Source organism: Eleutherodactylus coqui, chromosome 5 (genome assembly GCF_035609145.1).
Source record: "Eleutherodactylus coqui strain aEleCoq1 chromosome 5, aEleCoq1.hap1, whole genome shotgun sequence".
Taxonomy (NCBI): Eukaryota; Metazoa; Chordata; class Amphibia; order Anura; family Eleutherodactylidae; genus Eleutherodactylus; species Eleutherodactylus coqui.
The window spans coordinates 233138305-233161154 of NC_089841.1; the positions used below are offsets into that span (position 1 = coordinate 233138305).

The 22850-nt window shown below is 40.9% G+C and overlaps 1 protein-coding gene across 3 annotated transcripts in view; it reads left to right on the forward strand.

The window, feature by feature from the left end:
• ABCA1 (ATP binding cassette subfamily A member 1) overlaps positions 1-22850 on the forward strand; it is a 99899-nt gene that overhangs the window by 40738 nt on the left and 36311 nt on the right. For all 3 annotated transcript variants that reach the window (XM_066604327.1, XM_066604326.1, XM_066604328.1), the window contains exons 6-14: positions 4880-5001; positions 5450-5641; positions 13482-13565; positions 16040-16295; positions 16982-17121; positions 19138-19254; positions 20961-21152; positions 21400-21605; positions 22401-22577. In XM_066604327.1, coding sequence (XP_066460424.1) covers positions 4880-5001; positions 5450-5641; positions 13482-13565; positions 16040-16295; positions 16982-17121; positions 19138-19254; positions 20961-21152; positions 21400-21605; positions 22401-22577 — 1486 coding nt within the window. The remainder of the gene's footprint in view (positions 1-4879; positions 5002-5449; positions 5642-13481; positions 13566-16039; positions 16296-16981; positions 17122-19137; positions 19255-20960; positions 21153-21399; positions 21606-22400; positions 22578-22850) is intronic.

Genomic DNA, 22850 nt, shown 5'->3' on the forward strand with positions numbered 1-22850 from the left:
ACCCAAATGCTCGGGTCCGCATTATTCGAGTCGAGCTTTTCGTAAAATTCGAGAGCTCTACTGGAGTAATGAACTCCATTGACTACAATGGGAGACTCGAGCATTTTTGTATGTGGGAGGCAGGGTCCCGAGCTTTTTTTTTTTTTCTCTTGGTTCGTGTCTCTCGCTCTCTCTGTCTCTGTGTGTGTCTCTGTCTCTCTGTCTCTCTGTCTCTGTCTCTCTCTCTCTCTGTCTTCCCCTTCCCGCCAGACCAAAAATTTTCAAATGGCGTGCCCTGTGGTGGGGAGGGGCCAAAACAGGCACGTCACAGCGGGGAGGAGCCAAAAGCTGAGGCGGGGTCGAACACGATTTGATGCTCGTTCGAGTAACGAGCACCATCGAGTACGCTAATACTCGAATGAGCATCAAGGTCGACAGAGTACGTTCGCTCAACTCTAATAAGGATACATTATACTGATACTTTAAGCCTGCCCATACACATTAGGGGTAAGTTTGACACCTTACGTAGGACCGCTTGCCAGCCAACATCAAGAATTTAGGAGATTGTATAGTTTGCTGATTTTCAGTAGTCTGTACAATAAGTCAAGCACTACCATCATTGGAAACTAGACTGTAGTTTGATGAAATCTTAATACTGGTACATTAGTTTGGCTACATCTAGTATCCATTACTTGTGTAGACATTATTCCAGCTGATGGAGCGTTATACTGGAACACGGCTATTATCGAGAAGATCTAAGTTACGTTAGATCCCTTCTATACTAAGAAAATCAACATAGATCATTCTTGCTTTGGAGTATAACGTCTTCAACCTCAGTCTTTCAGATGCCGGTGGAATTAGCAATGCACTTGTGTTAAAAGGCTGTAGATTGATCTTGTGGTCAGGCAGCTCGGCTTGTACTCCTTATTGGATATATTTTAGTCTTTCTGTGCCAAGCATCACTTAAATGCTGAGTACACTGTGAAGCCTCACTTACTAGAATCATTTTTGTCATATGTCAAAAGCAGCATTTAGGTTGATACTATGTTTCCAGTAAGGTGTATCTATAAGGTTGACAGGCCAGTTATGTAGTCTGCCCCATTGGCCTTCCTGTGATGAGCTTTATGGTGAGATGAAGAAGAATCTAGCCAGCACAGCAAATACAGATTGGTATTCTGTTGCTTAGAAAAGAGTAGAAGGGCTCGAAGTCATCTCCATGCAGTTTATATGACCAGCGGCATCCAAAGAGGAATTCTTTCTAAGTACACTTTTATCTTCTGGATACATATTGCCATGTTTCTAGATGTTCTTTGTAGATCCTATTCCTCTATGTGCTTTCCAAGATGTAAGGATAGCTGTTTGTTCTGGCTTTCTGCCATTCACAAGGAATGACATTAATAGCATGTATGGTAGCGAGTGGTATAACAATGAGATATTTCTATGAATTTACATTCAGTCACCAATATACAATTGTCCCATATACATATAGGGAAATACAGTATCTGAAACAACTGAGCGCAAGCAGTTCCCAATTCAGTGCTTGTTACAGTTTTCTATCCAGGGGGCTGTAGTTGGAGAGGAGAGTGTTTTTAAACTTCATTTTGGTCCATGAACTTGGGATATATCCCTTAGGATCTATGTAAAAACCCATTATAAGTAAGCAGTACCCTCTTCCTTCTTGTCTTTCATAGCTGTAATCCCAAATACTGGAACATTCACCGAATGAGTAAATGAAAGCACTCCTAGTGCTCCATTATTTCATCTTTACATATATTTTTCCACTTTATTGCTAAATTCACATCTGCGCTAGGGATTCAGTCTTCCTGCTTTGTAATGGGAGCGGGAAAAGGGAATCTCCATTTCATATGCTCATATGTTCTATTTTCCCATTAGACACCCCTTGTCTGCTACTACAACAAGAGGATTATCTAAGACTTTTCTCCAGTGCCAACGGGAGTAAAGAATATACTGAGTATTTCATAAAAATAGCCGTTTTCGTCTTACACTATAGAGGGATAAGAACGGGTGCATCATAAGTGTTAGTGGCCATGTTACTGCTCCTCAGGCTGGTCAGCATTGAAGTACTTTATCCATGTCCCAAAATTGAGAAGACTGGAAAAAAAAGATTGGAGCCTTGACCACAGAAATCTGCCATGAAGGGCTCCATGTGGACTACTCCCATTTCTCACAATGAAGATTATATAGGAAGGTCCATTTTGAAAATTGTAGTTAGAAGGGCATGTATTTGACTGGAGTGTTGTAAGAGCAAGAAATTATCCCTCTGTGCTAGGGGCGTAACTAAAGGCTCATAGGTCCTGATGCAAAAGGTGAGCAGGGTGCCCCCCTCTATCTGTACCCGTACCCATACCTAAACCATGCTGCACAGAGGCATAACTTGAAGCTTCTGGGCCCCGATGCAAAACCTGTAACAGGGCCCCCAACTATAATGCTTTATTCATAGTACTGGGCTCCCTATATGGAGAAGAGAGGCCTTATGGCCCCCCTAAGACTCCTGGGCCCGGGTGCAACCGCATCCCCTGCACCCCCTATAGTTACGCCCCTGCTCTGTGCACATTACATGCTTGATTACATCAGCCAGGACCTAGATTAATGTATACATAGGACCTGTCAGTCTCTTGACTTGTCCATTGTAATATAAGCGTGATTCGCCAAAATATAACAATTCTGGAGCGCCTTTTCTCTGCACTTTGTGTTGTACTGTTCCTCTGTTATCCTGCCTAGAAATATATATATATATAGATTGACAACTGGGTGGTACTAGTTGGGGTGGTCCCTACATAGTCTCACACTGTCCAATCAAAGCTGCGAATGTGAGACTGAGTAGACACACCCCTTTTACAGCAAGAATGGTAACGCCCAGTTATCAATTTATCCATACATTACTAGGAGGAATAAGAGAACCGGCACAATGGAGAGTTTAAGAAGAGATTCTCCAGAAGTGGTATTTAATTGGAAATACAGGGATTTACTAAAAGAGACAATCTGAAGAGCTGGCAGATCCTTTTCTTTAAATCAAATATTCATCCAGTTTTCAAATCTGAATTTCAGTGCCCAATTCTATTTTTTTCCTGGGAGATAAGCCAGCATCAGAGCTGTCTGGTTGCGGCTTACCTCCCTAAACACAGGAACATTTGGCTGAGCTGAACATTCATGTATATGGGGAAACAGCTGTTGGATGAGCTATTGTTTGTCTGACAGTTGTTGAATGGGTATGGGCAGCTTTATGGAGGTCCGTAATGTTTTATTAGGGTCTGCTGGCTGTCATACATTGTTGTTTGTTTTCCAAAATAATGGAAGAATGATAATTGGGTGTTACATATCTTATACATGCCATGCTAAGCAAGTCAAATTGCTAATCGTATTAGCAAACCCGTGTGAAGTCTTGTTTTCAGCATCTAATCTCGGTGGCAATTTGCTTATCTGGGTACAGGGTAAATCCAGGTCAGTCATGTCATCTGCTATTTATGAGCGCTGCAGACAGGCTTGCTGACACTGAAGCGTGACAGATCGAGTCACAGACATAGTATTAAAAAAATGCTTTATCCTCAAATGTGACAGGCATGTCATATAGCTTTAGCATTTACATCGTGCCATGCTTCTAGGAAACCATGTATTCCAGTGTCCTAGCATTGAATGCACTTGGGCATAAAAATGGTCCAAATGTTGGACTGGACTAAACCTGGAGTATGAAAGGTCATCTTGCTAGATCTGTATTGCCTGCTAGAACACGGCCTGATGTTTTTGCTATAGCTATGTATTAGATGAACTAAGACTGTTGTACAGCGGCTCTATCCTTTACCATAGTGGCAAAGGGATGCTAGTTTACTGCTACACTTATTTACTGGTTACTTTTAGGCTTGCTTGCTAGTAATGCAGATCTAAAAGGTTAAAGCCTTTTGATAAGTATTAGAATGCACTGGTGTAACTATAGGGGATGAGGAGATGCACCCGGGCCCAGGAGCCTTAGGAGGCCAAGAAGGCCTCTCTTCTCCATATAGGGAGCCCAGTACTATGAATAAAGCATTATAGTTGGGGCCTTGTTAAAGGTTTTGCATTGGGACCCAGAAGCTTCAAGTTACGCCTCTGCATTAAGGGGTTAAGAGAAGTTGGGGGCCCAATGGTCAACTTTTACATCGGGCCCTTGAGCCTTTAGCTACGCACCTATTAGAATGTTTCAAGTTTTAGAAGCTTGTACTGTATGTATTTTTTGCCTTTACTATACTATTAGCCATTTGTGCTGAGGTTGCAGTCACACTTGGGCTCTAGTACCTGAGGTAGCCAAGAGTTCTTCCTATCACATAAGAAGGCACCAGTGGTATAAATAGCAGATGATGGCTGTGGAACCCATTTACAGGCCTTACATCGGGGCCTCCTTGTTCCCAACTATGTCTCTGCACTGTATATTCTTCAAGAAGTGCTAGCAAGTAATTCAGAATATTATATAGGTGTCAGACCTCTCTTCTGCATACTGTAATATACATATACAGAAGACAGGTTGGATGCCAGACCTCCCTCCTTCATACTGTGATATACATAGTGATGACGGACCTCTCTTCTATATAGTCTTGGACCTTGTCCAATATGGGAGCTATGCAAGTAAATCTCACTGTCGGACAATGTCCAACACTGGATTGGTTAATGTGATAAAAAACATCATTTACATATATATCACATCAGGCATCTGCAAGTCATGTATTTATGTAACTTTTATTGGCCAAAAATGTCTGGGATGTCAGACTATAGCATATAGGAAATGTAATTGGATTATTGAGCATGCTCTTCTGTAACTCTCACCTCTCCGTTGATTTCAGTGCAGAACAAAGACCAATGACCCATAGCTTTGTTACTTATCACCGTTTATTTTATTATCTCTTGACAGGTATGAAACTTAGGGATTGTTTAATGGATAATGAAAAATTCGCAACTTTCCTACAGCAAAACATAAGCATGCCGTCTATTGTGGTGGAGGAAATACTGAATGCTGACCTCAAAGTGGAGCAGGTAATAATATGTGCATCTGTAGATATTGTATTGGTAGACCTTACAATCTAGTGATTCATGAAGACCATGGCTCAAAGAGACGCAATAACTTATTCAAGGTCTCAGTGAGCAGATATTACCCCCAAAACACCTTTTAACCACTTTGCAGGTGAAAATTTGAATAGTAAGTTGACCTTTTGGGCTTTGTCGCATGACAAAACTCTGACAACTGGAACTCCCAACTCGATTACAAACTATCGTTTTGGGTGGCTGATTATCATCAGACCCTGAGCTCCAACTGTATACGTTTTTCATGTCCTGTAAAAAATCTCATTGACAGTAAAGAAGGTATACATGGTAATAGAGACCTATAAGAAAACTAACACTATGTTCTGTATCTCACTGTTGAGAGTTTGGCCAATGCAATATGGAAACGCTTATCTTTTAATGCATGTATCTATCAATTTAGGTTCTGATATCTGGATTCCAAATACGCCTGAAAGATCTGTGTAATACTTCTAGATTGGAGGAGTATGTGACCATTCACAATGAAGAAGTTGCAAAACTCAGCCAATCCGTAATCTGTGCACTTCCTGAAGACAAGCTTAACCTCTTGGAGCACCAGTTTCGGTCCAACATTGACCTTCTCAAACCCATCACCGTAAGCAAACTAAACTTACTGCATTTCAGAATGCACAATTTTGGCAGTGCTATCCAACCATGTAATCAAGAATATGACAGAGTAGGAAGTAAATCCTAACAATTAGTAAATACTTACTACTGCTATACTAGCCTCTTACGTGAGACAGCCCAGAAGGTGTTAAAGTTTTTGGATGTTTTATTTAAAGAATTGGTATCGAGGGAAGACAACCCAATCAATTTGTCTATTATCCCAACAATCCGTTCCGGAAATGTATTATTTAATACCCAAAAGCCGGAATGGTCAGCAGTATGGCCATCAAACCAAGTAAATAGGGAAGCACACTCATCAATCGGACCCCGACTCCCAGGGGTCCATCTATACTAATCCAAAACAGCGTTAGATAAGCAGCCCACTGGAATCTTCTTAATAGAAACTCACATCTTCTGATACGTCTTTATCAAATCCACAAATAAAAACAACGTTTCAACAGCGACATGGGCAACATGTCGTTGTTGAAACATTGTATGTATTTCTGGGCTTAAAGACACATCACAAGGTGTGAATTTCTACTAAGAAGATTTCCGTGGGCTGCTTATCTAACACTGTTTTGGATTTATTATTTAATGACAACTTAAACACCCAAACTAAATGTTTTGTTTCATGAGTGAGTAATTCCGCAATAATCAGCTTTTTATATTTCTAAGGTCTGGAATTGCAAAGCTATAATCTATATTAGATTGTAGAGATGGGGATTTTTTGTGGCTCTGTTGAATGCAATAGCTACGCTATTAAAGATGTGTAAAGTGTGGACTAATTAAGATATTTTGGGGTGTAAAGAGATGTTTTAATTTCTCTCCTATTTGGCATAATATTCATTTAGAAAAAATTAAATTGAATTACTGGACTTTTGGGAGAGAAAACGTAATGTGAATTTGGACCAGATGATGGAAGGTGATCAGTTGATTCGCTGGAAAGAATTTGCATAGTGGTAGTTTTTTTTTTTTCTATTAATTAAGGCGTGTTTTTGACTATATGAAGGTCTGCAAAATCCCCAAACCGATACATCTGATTATGAAGTCAATATCTGTTAAAGGTTTGATATCTGAATTGTGTAAGCAGCTTTTAACTCCTAAAGTGAGATCATTCCCCTTTAGATCCCTTGGAGTTTGGGAAGCAAGAATAGGTTCCATTAACCCTTAAACAATGGGCTTTAGTTTTTAAGGGGGTGCTAGAAGTTTCCTCTGTCCAGCTCACAGGGTCTTCCAATATTATATTATTCATGATTTGTAATACTCCCCATTGATGTTAAATAAGCTTAGGCTAGAAAGGGAATCAATGTGGTTATTGTTATGAGGATGGTTTATCATTTTTTTGGTCCTCTTCGTAGATAAATGACTTTTGGGGAAACTTAATTAATGTAATTAATATATAATATTGGTCTTTAATTAAATCCTAGATTATGTATTTTAGGAGATTTTGCATGTATTAATAAGGATACTAGTTTAAAAAAAAACTATGATGACATTGCAATTTTGAGAGAAAGTATAGTCTTGAAGGACCATTACGGTAAAAACGCATTTGTCCATCTCTGCACCCCTCTGGATGTCTCCTATGTATATTGCAGTCCCTTCCATGCAGTGCAGCCCCCTGTCTGATACATATCAAAGATTGTCATGATGTTTAGATTTCTCCCTGTATTCTATTGCTCTATGCTGTGCTAGCAATCCCGTGGTGCATCAGAACAGCATCACATGACCAGATAGAGGCTGTACCATCTCTGCCTGCTGAGAGGACTTTTTATCATTACACTCTATACTCACCTAAATAAACTACAGACCATAAATATTCAGTCAGGAGGCTGAACTGTCATCCCTTTCATTGTACCTGTGGGACAGGAGCCTCTAATCATCACCAATAACTGTGATAGAAGTTTCCGTGCCCCCCTCTAAAGAGCTTGTGTGGTAGGGTCCATCACGCAGAAATTATGCTGACTGAAAAACTGACTTTTTGAGAGGAACACAAAGCCAAGTAAATCTCAGTTGGTCAGAATGAGATCACATGACCCACATGAGGAGAACTCTGGGAAGTTTTAGATAGAAAGCAATAACTAAACAAGGTAATACTAGCTGACATGTGTATGTATGTGTGTGTATGTATATATGTGTGTGTGTATATATATATATATATATATATATATATATATATATATATATATACTGGGGGACTAGTTACTTAATGAATGAAACAAAACATCCTCCTGCTTATGAGATGTGGAAGAGCTTGGTTAATCACTATACCATGTTTGAAAAACTAGCGTGGGTTCAAAAGAATAAACTTTTATTAATGATGCGTATTTGGGGGCCTTGCTTTGAAAAATTGATGGTGAGAAAGAATCTGTAGATGCTTATGAGACTGAACAGAGGGAAGATGTGGAGAGAAAAGAGAGGAGAGGACCTGTTGTGCTTTTTATTTCTTTATGTAATGTTAGATTCTGTATTTGTGTTACTCCGTTCATGCCCACGGCAGTGGCAGGCTCCGCAAGCGGAAAACCACAGTGGAGTCCATCACGGCGCTTCCCTAAAAACTGCATGCTCCCCTCCGGATCTGCTGTGCAGCTTCCGCATGACGCGCCGGTGCACATGCGTAGTACAGAGCATGACGCGCCGTCAGTATCATATGATGCACCATCCGTTTCACATGACACGTCCGGCAGTGGGCGGGACGTGTATTCACGCTATACTTCCGCGGTGATACAGCGGAAGTATAGCGTGACGGTCGGCTTCCATTAACTACAAATAGGATATGCCGTGGGTTATTTCACGCTGCCAAATCCCGCTATGGAATTGCGCAGTGTGAACATTGACCTATTAGGTTTAAAAGAACCTAATAGTTGCGGTGAAACGCCGCGGATTCCAGACGCGGGCATTAGCCCTTAAATGTGTTGACTCCTTCATTGGACTTTAAACCTATTTTTTGTGTGATAATTGCATGGTATTATATTGTCATTGTTAAAAATGTGATAAAAAATGTACCCCAAGATGATATTAATAAACTACAGATTGCACCACAAAAAAGCAAGCTTTCTTACAGCCCAGTTGATGAAAAAAAGTATAAAGGCTCAGGGTCTCAAAATATGGTGACAGAAAAAAGTTTGTTTACAAAAAAAGTTTCTATACTTTTTGAAACTAGTAAAACATCAAAAAAATGTATTTGGTATCGCTGTAATTGTACTGAACCGCAGAAAAAGTGCACATGTGACTCTTAACGCAACATAAATGCTGTAAAAAAATAACCCCCCAAAAACGTTGCAATTACATTTTTTTTTTTTTCTTCGTTTTGCTCCACTTAAAAGTTTTTAAACATTTTTTCAGTACATTAACTGGTACCATAAAAAAAAAAACAACTTGTCACAAAAAAAACTAGCCCTCGTGCCCTTACTGTATGTCGACAGAAAAGTTAAATTGGCAGGCAGCAATGAAAAAATGACAATGGAAAAAAAAAGGCGCTGCCCTTGAAGTGGTTAATAAAGGAACCGAAACATAATTTGGCCAATACCTTGGAGAGCTATTATTCTTCAGACTATCAGAGGATACTATGTAGCGTGCAGACACTGAAAAGAAGCGAACTTGTTTCTGAAGTCATAGAGTTTAGCAATGCTTGGCAGCCTGATAAGAAATATGCAAAGCTCATGTCCTTCGCTGGACATGTGGTATATAAGTGTAAGATAAGCCGGGGCGGCAGGGTCAGATATGCGGCGGGGACCAGGTGCCTGGAATGATCCCAGCAGCTCATCCTGTAATGGCATATCTCACAGTATTATGTTTATTATGTTACTGTTGCCCTCTTGTCCATCTGTCAGGGTGCCAGACAAAACGGGAACAATAAACAGCATCCCAGGGGCATAGATATAATTAATGAGAAGTGCATAACTATGGGAATTCTGTCTGCTCATACATATCTGGCATCCAGGGTGGATGTCGCTCCGTTTTCTTCCCAGTGACAGATGCCTACCGGAGCTGTGCTCGGTGACGCGGCCTCTTTCTATTGGATATATCGGCCAGCAGTGCATTGACCTACTAACTACTATTTTCATCATATTTCAATTGCTGGAAGCTTAAAAGCCAGCCTTGTTTCCACATGCCTGCTCTGGAAATTGTCCCAGCGAGATACGCTGAGGTCTTTAGGAAACATTACAAAACATTTCTGGGAATTAACGCGGTAGAATCTCTTCACAAGGGTCTAAACTCTTTATTAATTGCCATGCTTATATCATATTTTTGGTAATCTAATGTAAATCTCCTTGAAGGTAGAGTAATATATCTGTAACCTACAGGGTGAGTATAATAAAACTAGAGGTCTTCAGAGGTCTTCAGCAAAAAAACTATGGGGCAGAACCCAATAAAAGTTGGTGCGTACTCAGTGGGGTAGGGGTTAGATTTCTAAAAAGAAAATACTACCAAATGTTGCCACCAGAGGAATATGTGGTGCGTTACGTGAATATTATGGCGTATACAATGCCGCTGGTGTATGCATTCTGCCAATGTGTTATTCGGATCGGCGCAGTAGGATTGCAGTGCTGTGACCCTCATCGCCCTTCAAACATTGGAAACAAAGACCACTGTTTGTGGTTAGTTGGCTAAACCCATCTTTGTTTTCTGGTAATCTATATTAGAACATTAACCCTTTCCAATCCAATTTCTATCCTGGTTTTCCTAGGGGGCTTACTCTTTTTCTGCCATTATACAATGGCGCTATATGCTGGCTAAAGCCAGTACTGCATGAGGTGACACGTTGGATAGGCTCCGACAGGAGAGAGGCTGGTAATATACAGTAAGAGAACCCTGACAGACGTCTTTAAACATCGGAGCTGTACAGCCTTAAATCATAATGTCTTTAGACATCAAACAGTGGATTGGAAAGGGTTAGGGACGCTTTCATATCTGTGTCAGAACTTCTGGTCGGAGGTTCCATTGCAGTTGCGGCTGAAGCTACCAGAAGAAAAATCAGCTGTACAAAGTGATTTTTATTTTTTTTTTCTGTCCTGAAGCAGGGCAGGTGGGCGGAAGCAGACAAATCCCACTATAGTTATTGGGGTCCACCTGACCCTGTTCGGTTCCATCTTTGGATGGAACAATTCGGCCACGGGGATTTCCCTTTGGAGCAGGAAAGCGGATTCCCCAGTGCAAATGTGAAACCACCCGAATTGGTCTATAACATAAGAGTGGATAGGAATAATTTTAATTTTTCGTAAAACTGTACAGTATACAAATTATATAATATCTCAAAATAATGGTAGAACTCATAACGCCCTATAAAACATGAACTGAGAACTACGGATGGGGATCTGGTGGTAATTCATAACCGAATAGCTTATTATCATCGATAGATTTACAGTTTCTTCCATGGTTTCATGCCTTGATATACAGAATAATCTCCATAATGGTGTCAGAATGTTGGGAATACCAGACTAGCAGTGGGAGTACATAACTCCCATTCATTGCAAGAAAACCCTTGCCAGGAGCCACAAAACTATCCATTTGCTTTGCAAACATTATATACTTGTGTCCTTCACACATAAGCCAAAGCACAGACTGTGACTGGATGAACTGTGATCTGAGGCATTCTTTGACACATTACCCAGAGTTCAGTATGGGGAGTTCCAAGAATCTATTAAGTCACTGTTCTCTGTTCTAGTCAATAATATGAGTGAATATCATTGTTCTCCCTCCGGTAACATGAACTGATGTAACAACTATTGAATAATTGCATGCTTCATATGAAAACTGGCCAAATAGACAAATTCTCGTAATGAATGACCTTTGCTTCACGGTGAACTCGTGATCAGCTGGGATCTTTACTTAGTCACACTGGGGCATATTTACTAATATGGTCTAAAAGTTAGACCGTGCAAAAATAGTCACCGTAGTGGTGTTGGATGATAAATCTGTCAAATATTAAAGTTTAGACCACCTATTAGCTGGTTTATTTTACGCCAAAACTTATGCTGTAATTTTGGTGCAAGTCGTGGTAATTTGGCATTGTGGTCCAAACCATGTAAAACCGTTTTCTGGCGCAATTTGCTGCAGAAAACTCTTATATTTCAAATAGTAAATCTGCAGCAGAATGTATAAACGTATTAAATCATATATAGAGTATGGAAATGTGGCTGAATACACTGTATGTTACAGAAGAGGTCAGGGTGATAGCTGTTGGCCCCAAATTTTTATTTAAGTATTTGTGGCTATCTTAAAAATTAGCCATATGGCTTACATTATATAAATGTTGGCTGAATCCATTGGATTCAACCAGATCTGCTGACAGTATAATGTGTATTGTGGTGGCCTGGTCCTACCCTGATACCCACCACTGAGGAAAACAAGGATTTAGTTGTAATTCAACACACTGATCTTTAGTTCTTCTGGGAGATAGGTGCAACCAGATATCTCTAGCAGCCACTTATCACACTTTTGAAACTTGACTGATCTGGACATGCATATTTAACCCTTTCCAATCCACTGTCTGACCTCTGAAGACATTATGATTTAAGGCTGTACAGCTCTGATGTGGGAAGACGTCCGTCGGGGTTCTCTTACTGTATATTGCCAGCCTCTCTACTGTCGGAGCCTATCCAACGTGTCACCTCATGCAGTACTGGCTTTAGCCAGCATATAGCGCCAATGTATAACCGCAGAAAAAGAGTAAGCCCCCTAGGAAAAGCAGGATAGAAATTGGATTGGAAAGGGTTAGAGAGATATGAAAGATAAGATGCCTATGCACATATAAACAAAGTCAGCCAAACCTGCAAGTCTGAGACACAATTATTGCTCACAATTCGCTCCAAAGCCATCTTTTGAGCGATAATCCTGTCTAAATGTGCCCATCTTTCAGTTTTCTGCCGAACAACTGTTTTCAGTTCTGTTTGAAAACCATTGTTCGGCAGAACAGCTGATAAGCAGGACCGCATGCTGTCTGCTGTCCATGGTGCTGAATTCTCCACCGGAAGCTAAAGATTACATTGTTTTCTCTTAGCTGCCCCTGGCTGAACAATGGAGCTAATTGCAGAGCTCAGACCTGCTGCTGAGTTCTGTAACAGCCCCCAGAAGCTCATTTCCATGCAAATAAAGCTGATAAAGTACTACTAGCCATTAGTTCCTCATAGTACTTTATGCAAAATGATAGCTGGTCTTTCAATCTTTTGAAAGATTATCTGTGTGTGTGTAAATGAGCCTTTATACATATGGGGTGTGCCCACTCAGGTGAAAGAAAGATTTGGCATGTTGAATTTTCAATACGCCCAATCCTTTGTTCCCTGGGGAGATAAGCCATCACTGAAGGTGTCTGACAGATGCTTACTCTCCTTGCATTGATAACATATGCATGTTTAGCTGAACCAAGTATATATGTTTATTCAATAGGGTTATCTATCATTTATTAAAGATGTATGTTCAGCTATAGCTGCCAGTCTGATGAGCAGTCTGATGTCTGACCAGACAGAAACAGGTAATGTACATATTAGTTTCATGTTAACAGTTTGGGTGATATTTGATCAACTCTTTACACAGTAGTTGTGGCAGAGAAGGTTAGGAAAAAATAATGAAGATGGTTAATTGGTAACAAGTCTGAGTCTTTCTAGAAAGACAAAGAATTGCCCTACTGTTTAATGTAACCCGCCTTCTGCATGCACATAGTGCCCTTGCAGCAATACATTCTGGATAGAATATACTTCATCCTTTTTTTCTAAAGTGGTCTCACAGATAAGAACAGTTTGTGCTTGCAGACAGTTATTTATGTGAAGAAGATTATGGGCTGTTTTTTTTAAGTAACCAGTGTTTTCTCCCTTTGACTCTGATAATTACAGAAAGAAATATCATCAAAGTCTTTCCCCGTGTTAAGGGAGGTTACAGAAAACCTGCTGCATAGCATGGGAGAACTTGCCAAAGAGGTAAGCAGAGAGCTATGATTTGTAAGAGTTTGAACGGGATGTTAAATGTAGTGACTGTGGCAGCTTTCATTATCTAAGCCACAAAACAACTGTTGTGAACTGCAGTAGATCCAAGTTTTTGAAATCATGTAACAATTGTATTTATTTTTATGTCTTACCAATTTTAGAAGAATGTGCTAAAAGGGAACCTGTCAGCATGAAAATGCTGTTTATAGAGCAGGAGGGGCTGAGCAGATTGGTATATACCCTGTTTCCCTGAAAATAAGACCTACCCCAAAAATAAGCCCTAGACTAATTTTCAAGGAGGCTTAAAATACAAGCCCTACCGCAAAAATAAGCCTTGGCTACACTACATTTAAAAGAATACATTACCTAGCAGGCTTTGTCCAGGTCCCTCCCGCTGTTCTTTAAAGGTTTGGTGTGATTCCTGTAGTCCTCAGTCGCTTGTACATCCCTACTTGGATACAGAATTTATAAATCCCACCTTCAAGAAGTGATGTCTGTTGATTGGCTGAGCAGCGGTAGAAGAACCAATCAGTGCAGCGCTGGATAAACCAATCACAGCCATCGCATTGGTTCATCCAGCGCTGCATTGATTGGCTGAGCAGTGGTTGAAGAACCAATCACAGCCATCGCTTCCTGGAGGCGTGATTTATGAATCCCGTATCCAGGAAGTGATGTTGTATAAGCAGCTGAGGACTGTGGGAAGCGCGCCAGAGCTGTGAAGAGCAGCAGTAGGGACCTGGACCGAGCCTGCTAGGTTAGTATAATAAGACCTCCTGCGAAAATAAGACCTAGTGCCTCTTTTGGGGCAAACAATAATATAAGACAGGGTCTTATTTTGGGGGGAAACACAGTAGTTTTAATAGTTTTGCAGGAAAAGATTCAGTATAACTTGTTATTAACGTCCTTCTAATTCTGGATTTATGAGTCCAGTGGGCAGTGATTTCAATGATTGACAACCTTCCTTGTATAAGTGTGCATACAGAGGTAGACTACTATATCCAGAATAAGCATGAATTAACTGAATACAAGTAGAGTTATACTGGATCTTTTCCCAGCAAACTGTATCTACATGGCTAGAAGTCAAAAAGCAAGCTGAAGTGTAAAAAAGAAAACACTGAAGGAATCCAACAATAAGGGGTTTTAAAAAGAAAAGTTGGCTCCCTTTCCCAGAAAGTCGCCATTTACACCCAGCAGATGCTTAGTAGTAGGCGACCGCCAGGCCTGCTGTTTTATCAGACAAAGGCGAGGCTTCATAAATTAGATATAAAGATAGCCATTATACTGTAACAGTTTGTTCTTATGTGTTACAATGATCCATACTGTAGTGCAATCTAAAGCATCTTAGGTAACACAGACCAACATCAACTTGTCTAATGTGATTTCAGCTGCTCCTTCTTGGGCAGCCCCCATGTCTGGGGCAAGAAGTACAAAAATGATGGGCAGAGCATGTGGTTCCCATCTTGCTGATGTGGCTAAATGTAGCTTTAGTAAAATAAGGTTGGCAGAAGTCCTAGTGTGGGCGTCACTCACATTCCCATGCTCAAGAAAAGAAACTTCTGACTTTTCTTTCCATTGGACAGAACAATCTGTGCTGTTTGTGTCTGGAGTCTAACTCCTCTTCTTCTAAACGTTTGCTGACCTGACCCCTACACAAGTTTCTTTTTTGTTGTCTTACTGGAAGAAATGAGATTAATGTCTGTGATTTATGGTACCGTTCGACCCACATTTTATGTGCATTGTCATGATTTCATCCCTTATCCACAGCCACTTCATGCCCACTTCAGTATAGAAGCTCTGCATGTATACTGGTACAGAGATGTATTTGGACTTCTGTGTATATTGCAGTATATTGTCCATGACATTAAATAATCTTGTATTTTAGTGGCTCATGCAGCTGAGTACCCAAATGGCTAGTGAACAAAAGAAAACTGCAGTATATTCCCTTCACTTTGAAGATGCTAAATAGCATTGCGAATATTATTTGCATATTACCCAGAGGAGCATGAATGGCCTTTTTAAGTCTCCTCACCATTTAGGTGCTCTCCCTAAGGAGAACAGAAAGCGTTCCTGACCCACATCACAGGCCTCTCTCTAGCTAAGCCAGAAACCTAATGCACACTGATGAGGGACAAACACCCTGAAACAGCTGTCTGTGTATGGATTCTGGCATTGCTTTATATTCCGAGTCATTGTTACAAGGCTTGTATAAAGAGTCTAACATTGACTTGCAGGAATGCTGCCTTCCAATAGGTGGCACTGTGGGGGTATTGTTTCATCTCCCTTATTTGCATATTACCCAGAGGAGCATTAATGTCTCCTCATTCACTCACCATTTAGGTGCTCTCCCTAAGGAGAAAAGATAGCGTTTTAAACCCAAATAACATTGCTTTGCAATCAACTGACTTTGAACCTGCAGTTCTGTTTTTGTGACCCTGCCTAATGGTGAACTCTTTTTTTTACATCTGCAGGTTATTAATATGAAGAGTTGGTCAGACATGAGGCAGGAGGTTATGTTCTTAACCAGCGAAAACTCTTCAGCTTCAGCGACCTCCTTATATCAAGCAGTGTCCCGAATAGTCTGCGGTCATCCTGAGGGAGGGGGGCTGAAGATCAAGTCCCTCAACTGGTATGAGGATAGCAACTATAAGGCACTCTTTGGAGGAAACGAAGGAGGAGAGAATGGCACAGAGGAGGACTCCGCAGCGGCGTATGATAATTCCACAAGTATGTGTATAGTCCTATTATGTTAATTAGTCGGTATGAGGATTGTGTTGGAGTAGCTAAAGAAACAAAGCAAAAAGGAAATGATGGAAATGTTTTTTATAGTCTATTTTCAGTATTAAACAAAACTTTTAATATTGCAGTGAAACTTTACTAAAAAGTATAATTATGTCAGTTTAAGGAACAGTTGTAAGCTTTTCTTTAGACGAAGCAGAATAACGTTAACAGAAGTTTTTAGAAAACACAGAAAATGTTTTCGCTGTATGTAAAGGTTTATTTTTGTATCCTTACTAGAGATGAGCGAGCGTACTCGGCCACGCCCCTTTTCTGCCCGAGCGCCGCGATTTTCAAGTACTTCCGTACTCGGGCGAAAAGATTCAGGGGGCGCCGTGGGTGAGTGGGGGGTTGCAGCGTGGAGTGGGGGGGGAGAGGGAGAGAGAGAGGGCTCCCCCCTGTTCCCTGCTGCTACCCCCTGCTCCGCCACGCTTCCCCCCGGCGCCCCCCGAATCTTCTCACCCGAGTACGGAAGTACTCGAAAATCGCGGTGCTCGATCGAGTAATTACTCGAAACGAGTAGGTTCGCTCATCTCTAATCCTTACTGAAATTGAAGTATTGCTGAGCTGGTTTGGCAATGCATTTCAATATACTACATCTTCTACCATACTAAACCTCTGCTTGTGTGATCTAGCGCCTTATTGCAATAATCTGATGATGACCCTGGAGTCCAGCCCTCTCTACAGGATGATGTGGAGCGCACTGAAACCTTTACTTATTGGAAAAGTCCTCTATACCCCAAACACACCAGCCACACGGAAGTTAATGTTGGAGGTAAGACTAATTATTGCTACTATGTTATTTAATTCCATCGATGCCTTAGTATCTAACTTATGTAAGGTGTATGATGTGCCTTCAGAGCCTGCTAGAATGTCAGCGGGTGTGTTATACTAATGTTTACCTCCTGACAGTTGACTTATATATGCATGTGGCTATGTTACAGATCACATGCTCATGTGTGACATTATCCATATGTATATAAACTGTATCATTCTGTGTGTATGTGTGAGTGTGGAGGCCAAGTCATCACCTTTGAACTTTTTGTCATGTTCCTCAAGCCATTGCTGAAGTTCAGTGCAGTAGGGCGCATCATCCTGCTAAATGACTTTACAGCCATTAGATAAGTCCATCATCATAAAAGAATCTACTTGGTCTGTATAATGTTTAGGTATGTGTTACATGTCATAGTAACATCTACATGTGAATACCAGGATGATGTAACAGAATCTTCATCAGACTAGACCACCTTCTTCCATTGCTCCATGTTTCTGTTCTGATGCCCATGTGCTCATTGCATGCACTTTCAGTGGTGGACAGGAGTCGGCACTCTGAACCTGCAGCTACACAACGCCATACGCAGCAAGCCCCGTGTGTTATGACACCTTTTTATCATAGTCAGCATTTACTTTTTCATCTACGCTAGCTCTTTTCTTAAGGCAAATCAAATAGCTTAGACTTCACTTCACAGTCATACCAACGAGTCTTGGGTGTCCATGACCCTGTCGCTGGTTAACAGATTGATCTCCATTAGACCGCGCTTGGTAGGTACTAACCATTAGATACCAGGAACACTCCACAAGATACTGTATTAGAGATGTTCTCACCCAGACGGTAAGCCATAACTATTTGACCCTTGTCAAAATCGCTTAGATCCTTACACTTGCCCATTTCCCATACTTTCAACTTATCAACTCCAAGAGCTGACTGTTGGATTGCTGCCTGTCATATTCCACCCCTTGACACGTGCCACTGTCACAAGAACAATGTTATTCACTCCACCTATAGCTAGTCCTAATGTTATGGTCATAAGCTGTGTGTGTGTGTCTATAGATATATTTAACTATTTTATTCACAATGGAGCACATATCATAAGTTGAAAGTGAGAAATGTTCCCATTTCATTCAATGAGTATTGAAACATCTGACAAAAGTTGGGACAGGGGTTATAAAAGGCTGTAAAAGTATGTGGTACTAATTAAAAACATCTGGAGGGTCAATTTTATGATATCAGAATCCAGAAAAAAATTCATGTGCACAAAGGATAAGGCTGACGGTCAGTATTGGATGCTGGAGATCAGGGAGCACTGCATTAAAAACAGGCGTGATAATGTAATGCAAATTACTGCATGGACCCAGGAATACTTCCAGAAATCCTGGTCTGTGAACAGAGTTCGCCATGCAATCCACAAAAGCAAGTTAAAGCTGTATCATGCAGAGAAGAAGGCATATATCAACACAATCCAGAAACGATGGTGTCTTCTCTGGGCCAAAGCTCATTTAAAATGGACTGAGGCAAATTGGAAAACTGTTCTGTGGGCAGATGAATCAAAATTTGATATTTTTTATGGCAACCACGGACGCCGTGTCCTGCGGACTCGAGAAGAGGGATCATCCAGTTTATTATCAACGCACAGATCAAAATCCTGCATCTCTGATGGTATAGGGTTGCATTAGTGCCTATGGCATAGGCAGCTAACATATCATGAAAGGCACTATCAATGCCAAGCAGTATATAGAGGTTCTAGAGCAACATATGCTTCAATCCAGACAACATCTTTTTCAGGGAAGGCCTTGCACATTTCAGCAAGACAATGCTAAACCACATACTGCATCCATCACAACAGCATGGCTTCCTAGAAGAAGACTCCGGGTGCTGAACTGACTGCCTGCAGTCCAGACCGTCCACCAACAGAAAACATTTCGAACATTATGAAACAAAAAATCTAGCAAAGACGATGTGTGTGTAAATTGTAAACGCATGTAACATTACCCTCTACCTTCTTAATTTCAGGTCAATAAAACCTTCCAAGAATTGGGTGTGTTTCGAGATCTTGGAGCAATGTGGGAAGAAGTTCGGCCACAAATTAAAGCCTTTCTGGAAAGCAGTAAAGAGATGGATCTTGTTAGGGTTAGTTTTTCAGGCAATATGTATTTTCCATTTGCAAAATATATGCACCAGTGCCGGCAGATTACCTCATGGAAGAAATATGTTGCACATAATCACATTTCGATATATTTTGCATAAATAATAAAGCTTACCAAATATTGTCAGAGTTCTAAGAATGCCACTGCCATTGTGCTTCATCATTTAAAGATATACGTGTTTACTAAATGATTTTCATGTCCCTTTGTCCCTTAAAGGGTTTGTTACCAGGGACGACAACTTCTAAAATGTGGCAGCCGGGGTAATCAGCACTCTGGGCAAACAGCTGATTTTTGCTAGAGGGAAGCCACATAAGTGGGTCTCTATCCCAGCACATAGTGAGAAGCCTCATGGTGGGGACCTCCCCTCTATGATCTCCATGGCCTAACGGGACACACATACAGGGGTTGTCTTCATAAGATAATACTTTTAAGCTTCCCTATGGATTCCCGATTTTTAATGTTTACAGCTGTTGGGTGATCGTTTCTGCACATTTTCTTGGAACGGCATTCATAGGAAGCAACATGTGTTTAGTTTTAATTGCTGTCACACATGTGACCAATATAGTATTGACGTGATGCAGCACATTCCAAACCCATGCAGTGTCCGCCTGGTAATGTGTGACACACAACCTCACCCCAATTAGAAACATTTTACTCTAGCATGTGTAATAAAGTGTGTAATGAGGATGTTGGTTGACATTATTGTGGGGAGTTAAAGACCATCTCCAATCCAGTTGTACATACGTGTGTATTTTGCACAAGGTAGGCTTTTTCTTAAAGCTTATTTAACGTTCATACATCTAGGCCTCACATATCAAATACAAGGCCTGCAGCCAAATCTGCTCCGCCGCCTCGTTTTGTGTGGCCTGCCACTCCTGCATTAAACCTTAAAGGGGTTATCCAGGCAACCCCATGGGATACACCGGGTTCGGATCAGAAGCTGCTGCTCTGGCCATGTGTAATGGCTCGCGCTCGTAATTGCAGATCCAGCTCTCATTTAAATCAATGGGAGCTGTGCTTGTAATTTCAGGCCGGGGTCCCATTGATTTCAATGAGAGCTGCGCCTGCAATTATGAGCAGCGGTTGCTACACAGGGGTCGGTACAGCAGCTTCTGCTCCAATCATGGTGTATCCCTGTGAACGCTGCCTGGATAACCCATTTTAAAGAATTCTACTTCTAATTCCCATCTGCAGCTCTGGTCTGGCGGCACAGTGCAGAGTCTGTAACTTCTGACGTCTGCGCCGAGGTGAGAGGTGAGCGGTCAGACTCAACGGCTGCTGCTACCGACACCGGACCAGAGCTGTAGGCGGGGTGAATGTAAAGCCTGTAGGGATGTTGTTCAGTCAGAGGCCAGTAGGCGGGTTATTGGCCTCTGGCCGGGTGGCATCATTGGGACTACTCTAGGGAACACTGTTACTATGGGGGTCACTGTTCCTGCGTATTTGAGCCTTCCCATTCACTTCAATGGCCTATTGCAATGCATAATATGTACCAAAATAGGTCCTGCCTGTAATTATTTCAGGTGATAACACATTGCGTGAAAAAATATGTGTTTGACACCCTGATCTAGGCAGTAGATAGGATCAATACTTATCTGTTGAAAAAAAATGAGGTGAAATACTTGGTTTTGTGTTTTTGTTTGTTTAAGTACAATAATTACATGCGTTGTTTTCCCAATCCTCCTTCAGACACTATTGACCAATAAGGGCAGCAAACACTTCCTGGATCGTCAGCTAAATTCAACAGGCTGGTCATCAGAAGACATCGCAAGGTTTCTGGCCAAAGAACCAGAACCGGCTGAGAATAAAACAACCTACACCTGGAGAGAAGCCCTCAACGAGACTGACCGAGTTGTGCTGAGCATATCACGGTTCATGGAGGTGAGTCTGCAGAGAACATCTGAAAATATAGGTTATCCATCACCTAATTTATCATGCAGACATGGTAGATAGGTTCCTTATCTGCCTCAAGAAGTCTGTGTCCAAAATATAAAACTAGCCACTAAACAAATGCCCTTTTGTCGTTTATGACATGCAAAATAACTCCACCTTTCTACAATAATCTCTTAACTTTGTTTCAGAATGTTTAAAATTAAACCCCACAACCAATGTCTTTGCTTATTATTAGTGCGTCAATCTGGACAAGTTAGAAGCAGTGGACAATGAAGACATTCTTATTAGTAAGTCCATGATGCTTCTACATGAAAGGAAGTTCTGGGCAGGTGTAGTCTTCATGGATTTGCCAGAAAATGATACTATGCTACCTCAACACATCAAGTATAAAATACGAATGGACATCGATAACGTGGAGAGAACCAACAAGATTAAGGACGGGTGAGTTGCAAAAACATTTGTATTATCTATCTGCATTTTGTTTACTATGGTTTTTGTTTTGTTTTTTTTTACAAATTCTTGGTATCTATTTGCTACTAAAATAGTAACTTTGACCTTGAAAAGATTGTTTTTTTGTTGTGTAATTATTATTGAGGATGTACAAGGACTACGGCTGCCTTCACATCTGCGCTGGAAGTACAAAAAAAAAGTTTCGGCTGGCTGAGCGGAAACAGAACAGACCCTATTATAGTCAATGAGGTCCGTTCGTCGCGGTTCGGTTCCATCATATGACAGATCCATTCACCAGGGGATTCCCCCTTTCCTGTTCCCCCAATGGGGCAGGAAAACGGAACACCCAATGCAGATATGAAGGCAGCCTAAAACCGAGCACATACAATTGTATACTGCTGTCTCAGGCCACATGTCACAGATTGTGTTCCCTGACAGTAACTTTGAAACTTTGATAGTAAGTAATCCAATCTTCATAGAGTTATTTTTTTTAATGCATTTAAAAAAAAAAAAATGTGAAAAACCTACCAACCACATAAAAAGAGCCAGAGGTGCTTGGATAGCTGACGTTTGTCCTGTGTGATTGCTATGGATTTTTTGACCACATTAAACAATGATACTTTTGAGATCTCTGCGAACAACTTATATTAAAGGGAACCCCATATTTTTAGTAGTTAAAATACTGTATTTCATTCTTCATATGTGAGCTAAAGAAGATAAAGGCTCATTTTAATATTCACGCTGCATTGTTCAAGTTGTATGATGCATCGTTGTACTTCTGTATAGTTACTGGGATCCCGGTCCTCGTGCTGATCCATTTGAAGACATGCGCTATATTTGGGGTGGATTTGCTTATCTCCAGGATGTTATCGAACAAGCAATCATTAGAATACAGACTGGTACCGAGAAGAAGACCGGAGTGTATGTTCAGCAGATGCCCTATCCTTGTTACGTAGATGACATGTAAGTAAGCCATTTGCAGTCAGTGTTTAGAAATGGCAACATAATTGCTGCAGCATTAAGAGGACAGGAATAATGTTACTTGTCTACACTTCAACAGCAAATAATGTTACATAATATGTGGATGTCCCTGCAAGAAATAATCCCTACCACGTCTTTGTATGCCAGCTTCTTGCAATATGTAAGCGCTTAGCTGCAATGGAAAGAAATTAGTAATTATTAGAGATGAGCGAGCATACTCACTAAGGGCAATTGCTCGAGCGAGCATTGCCCTTA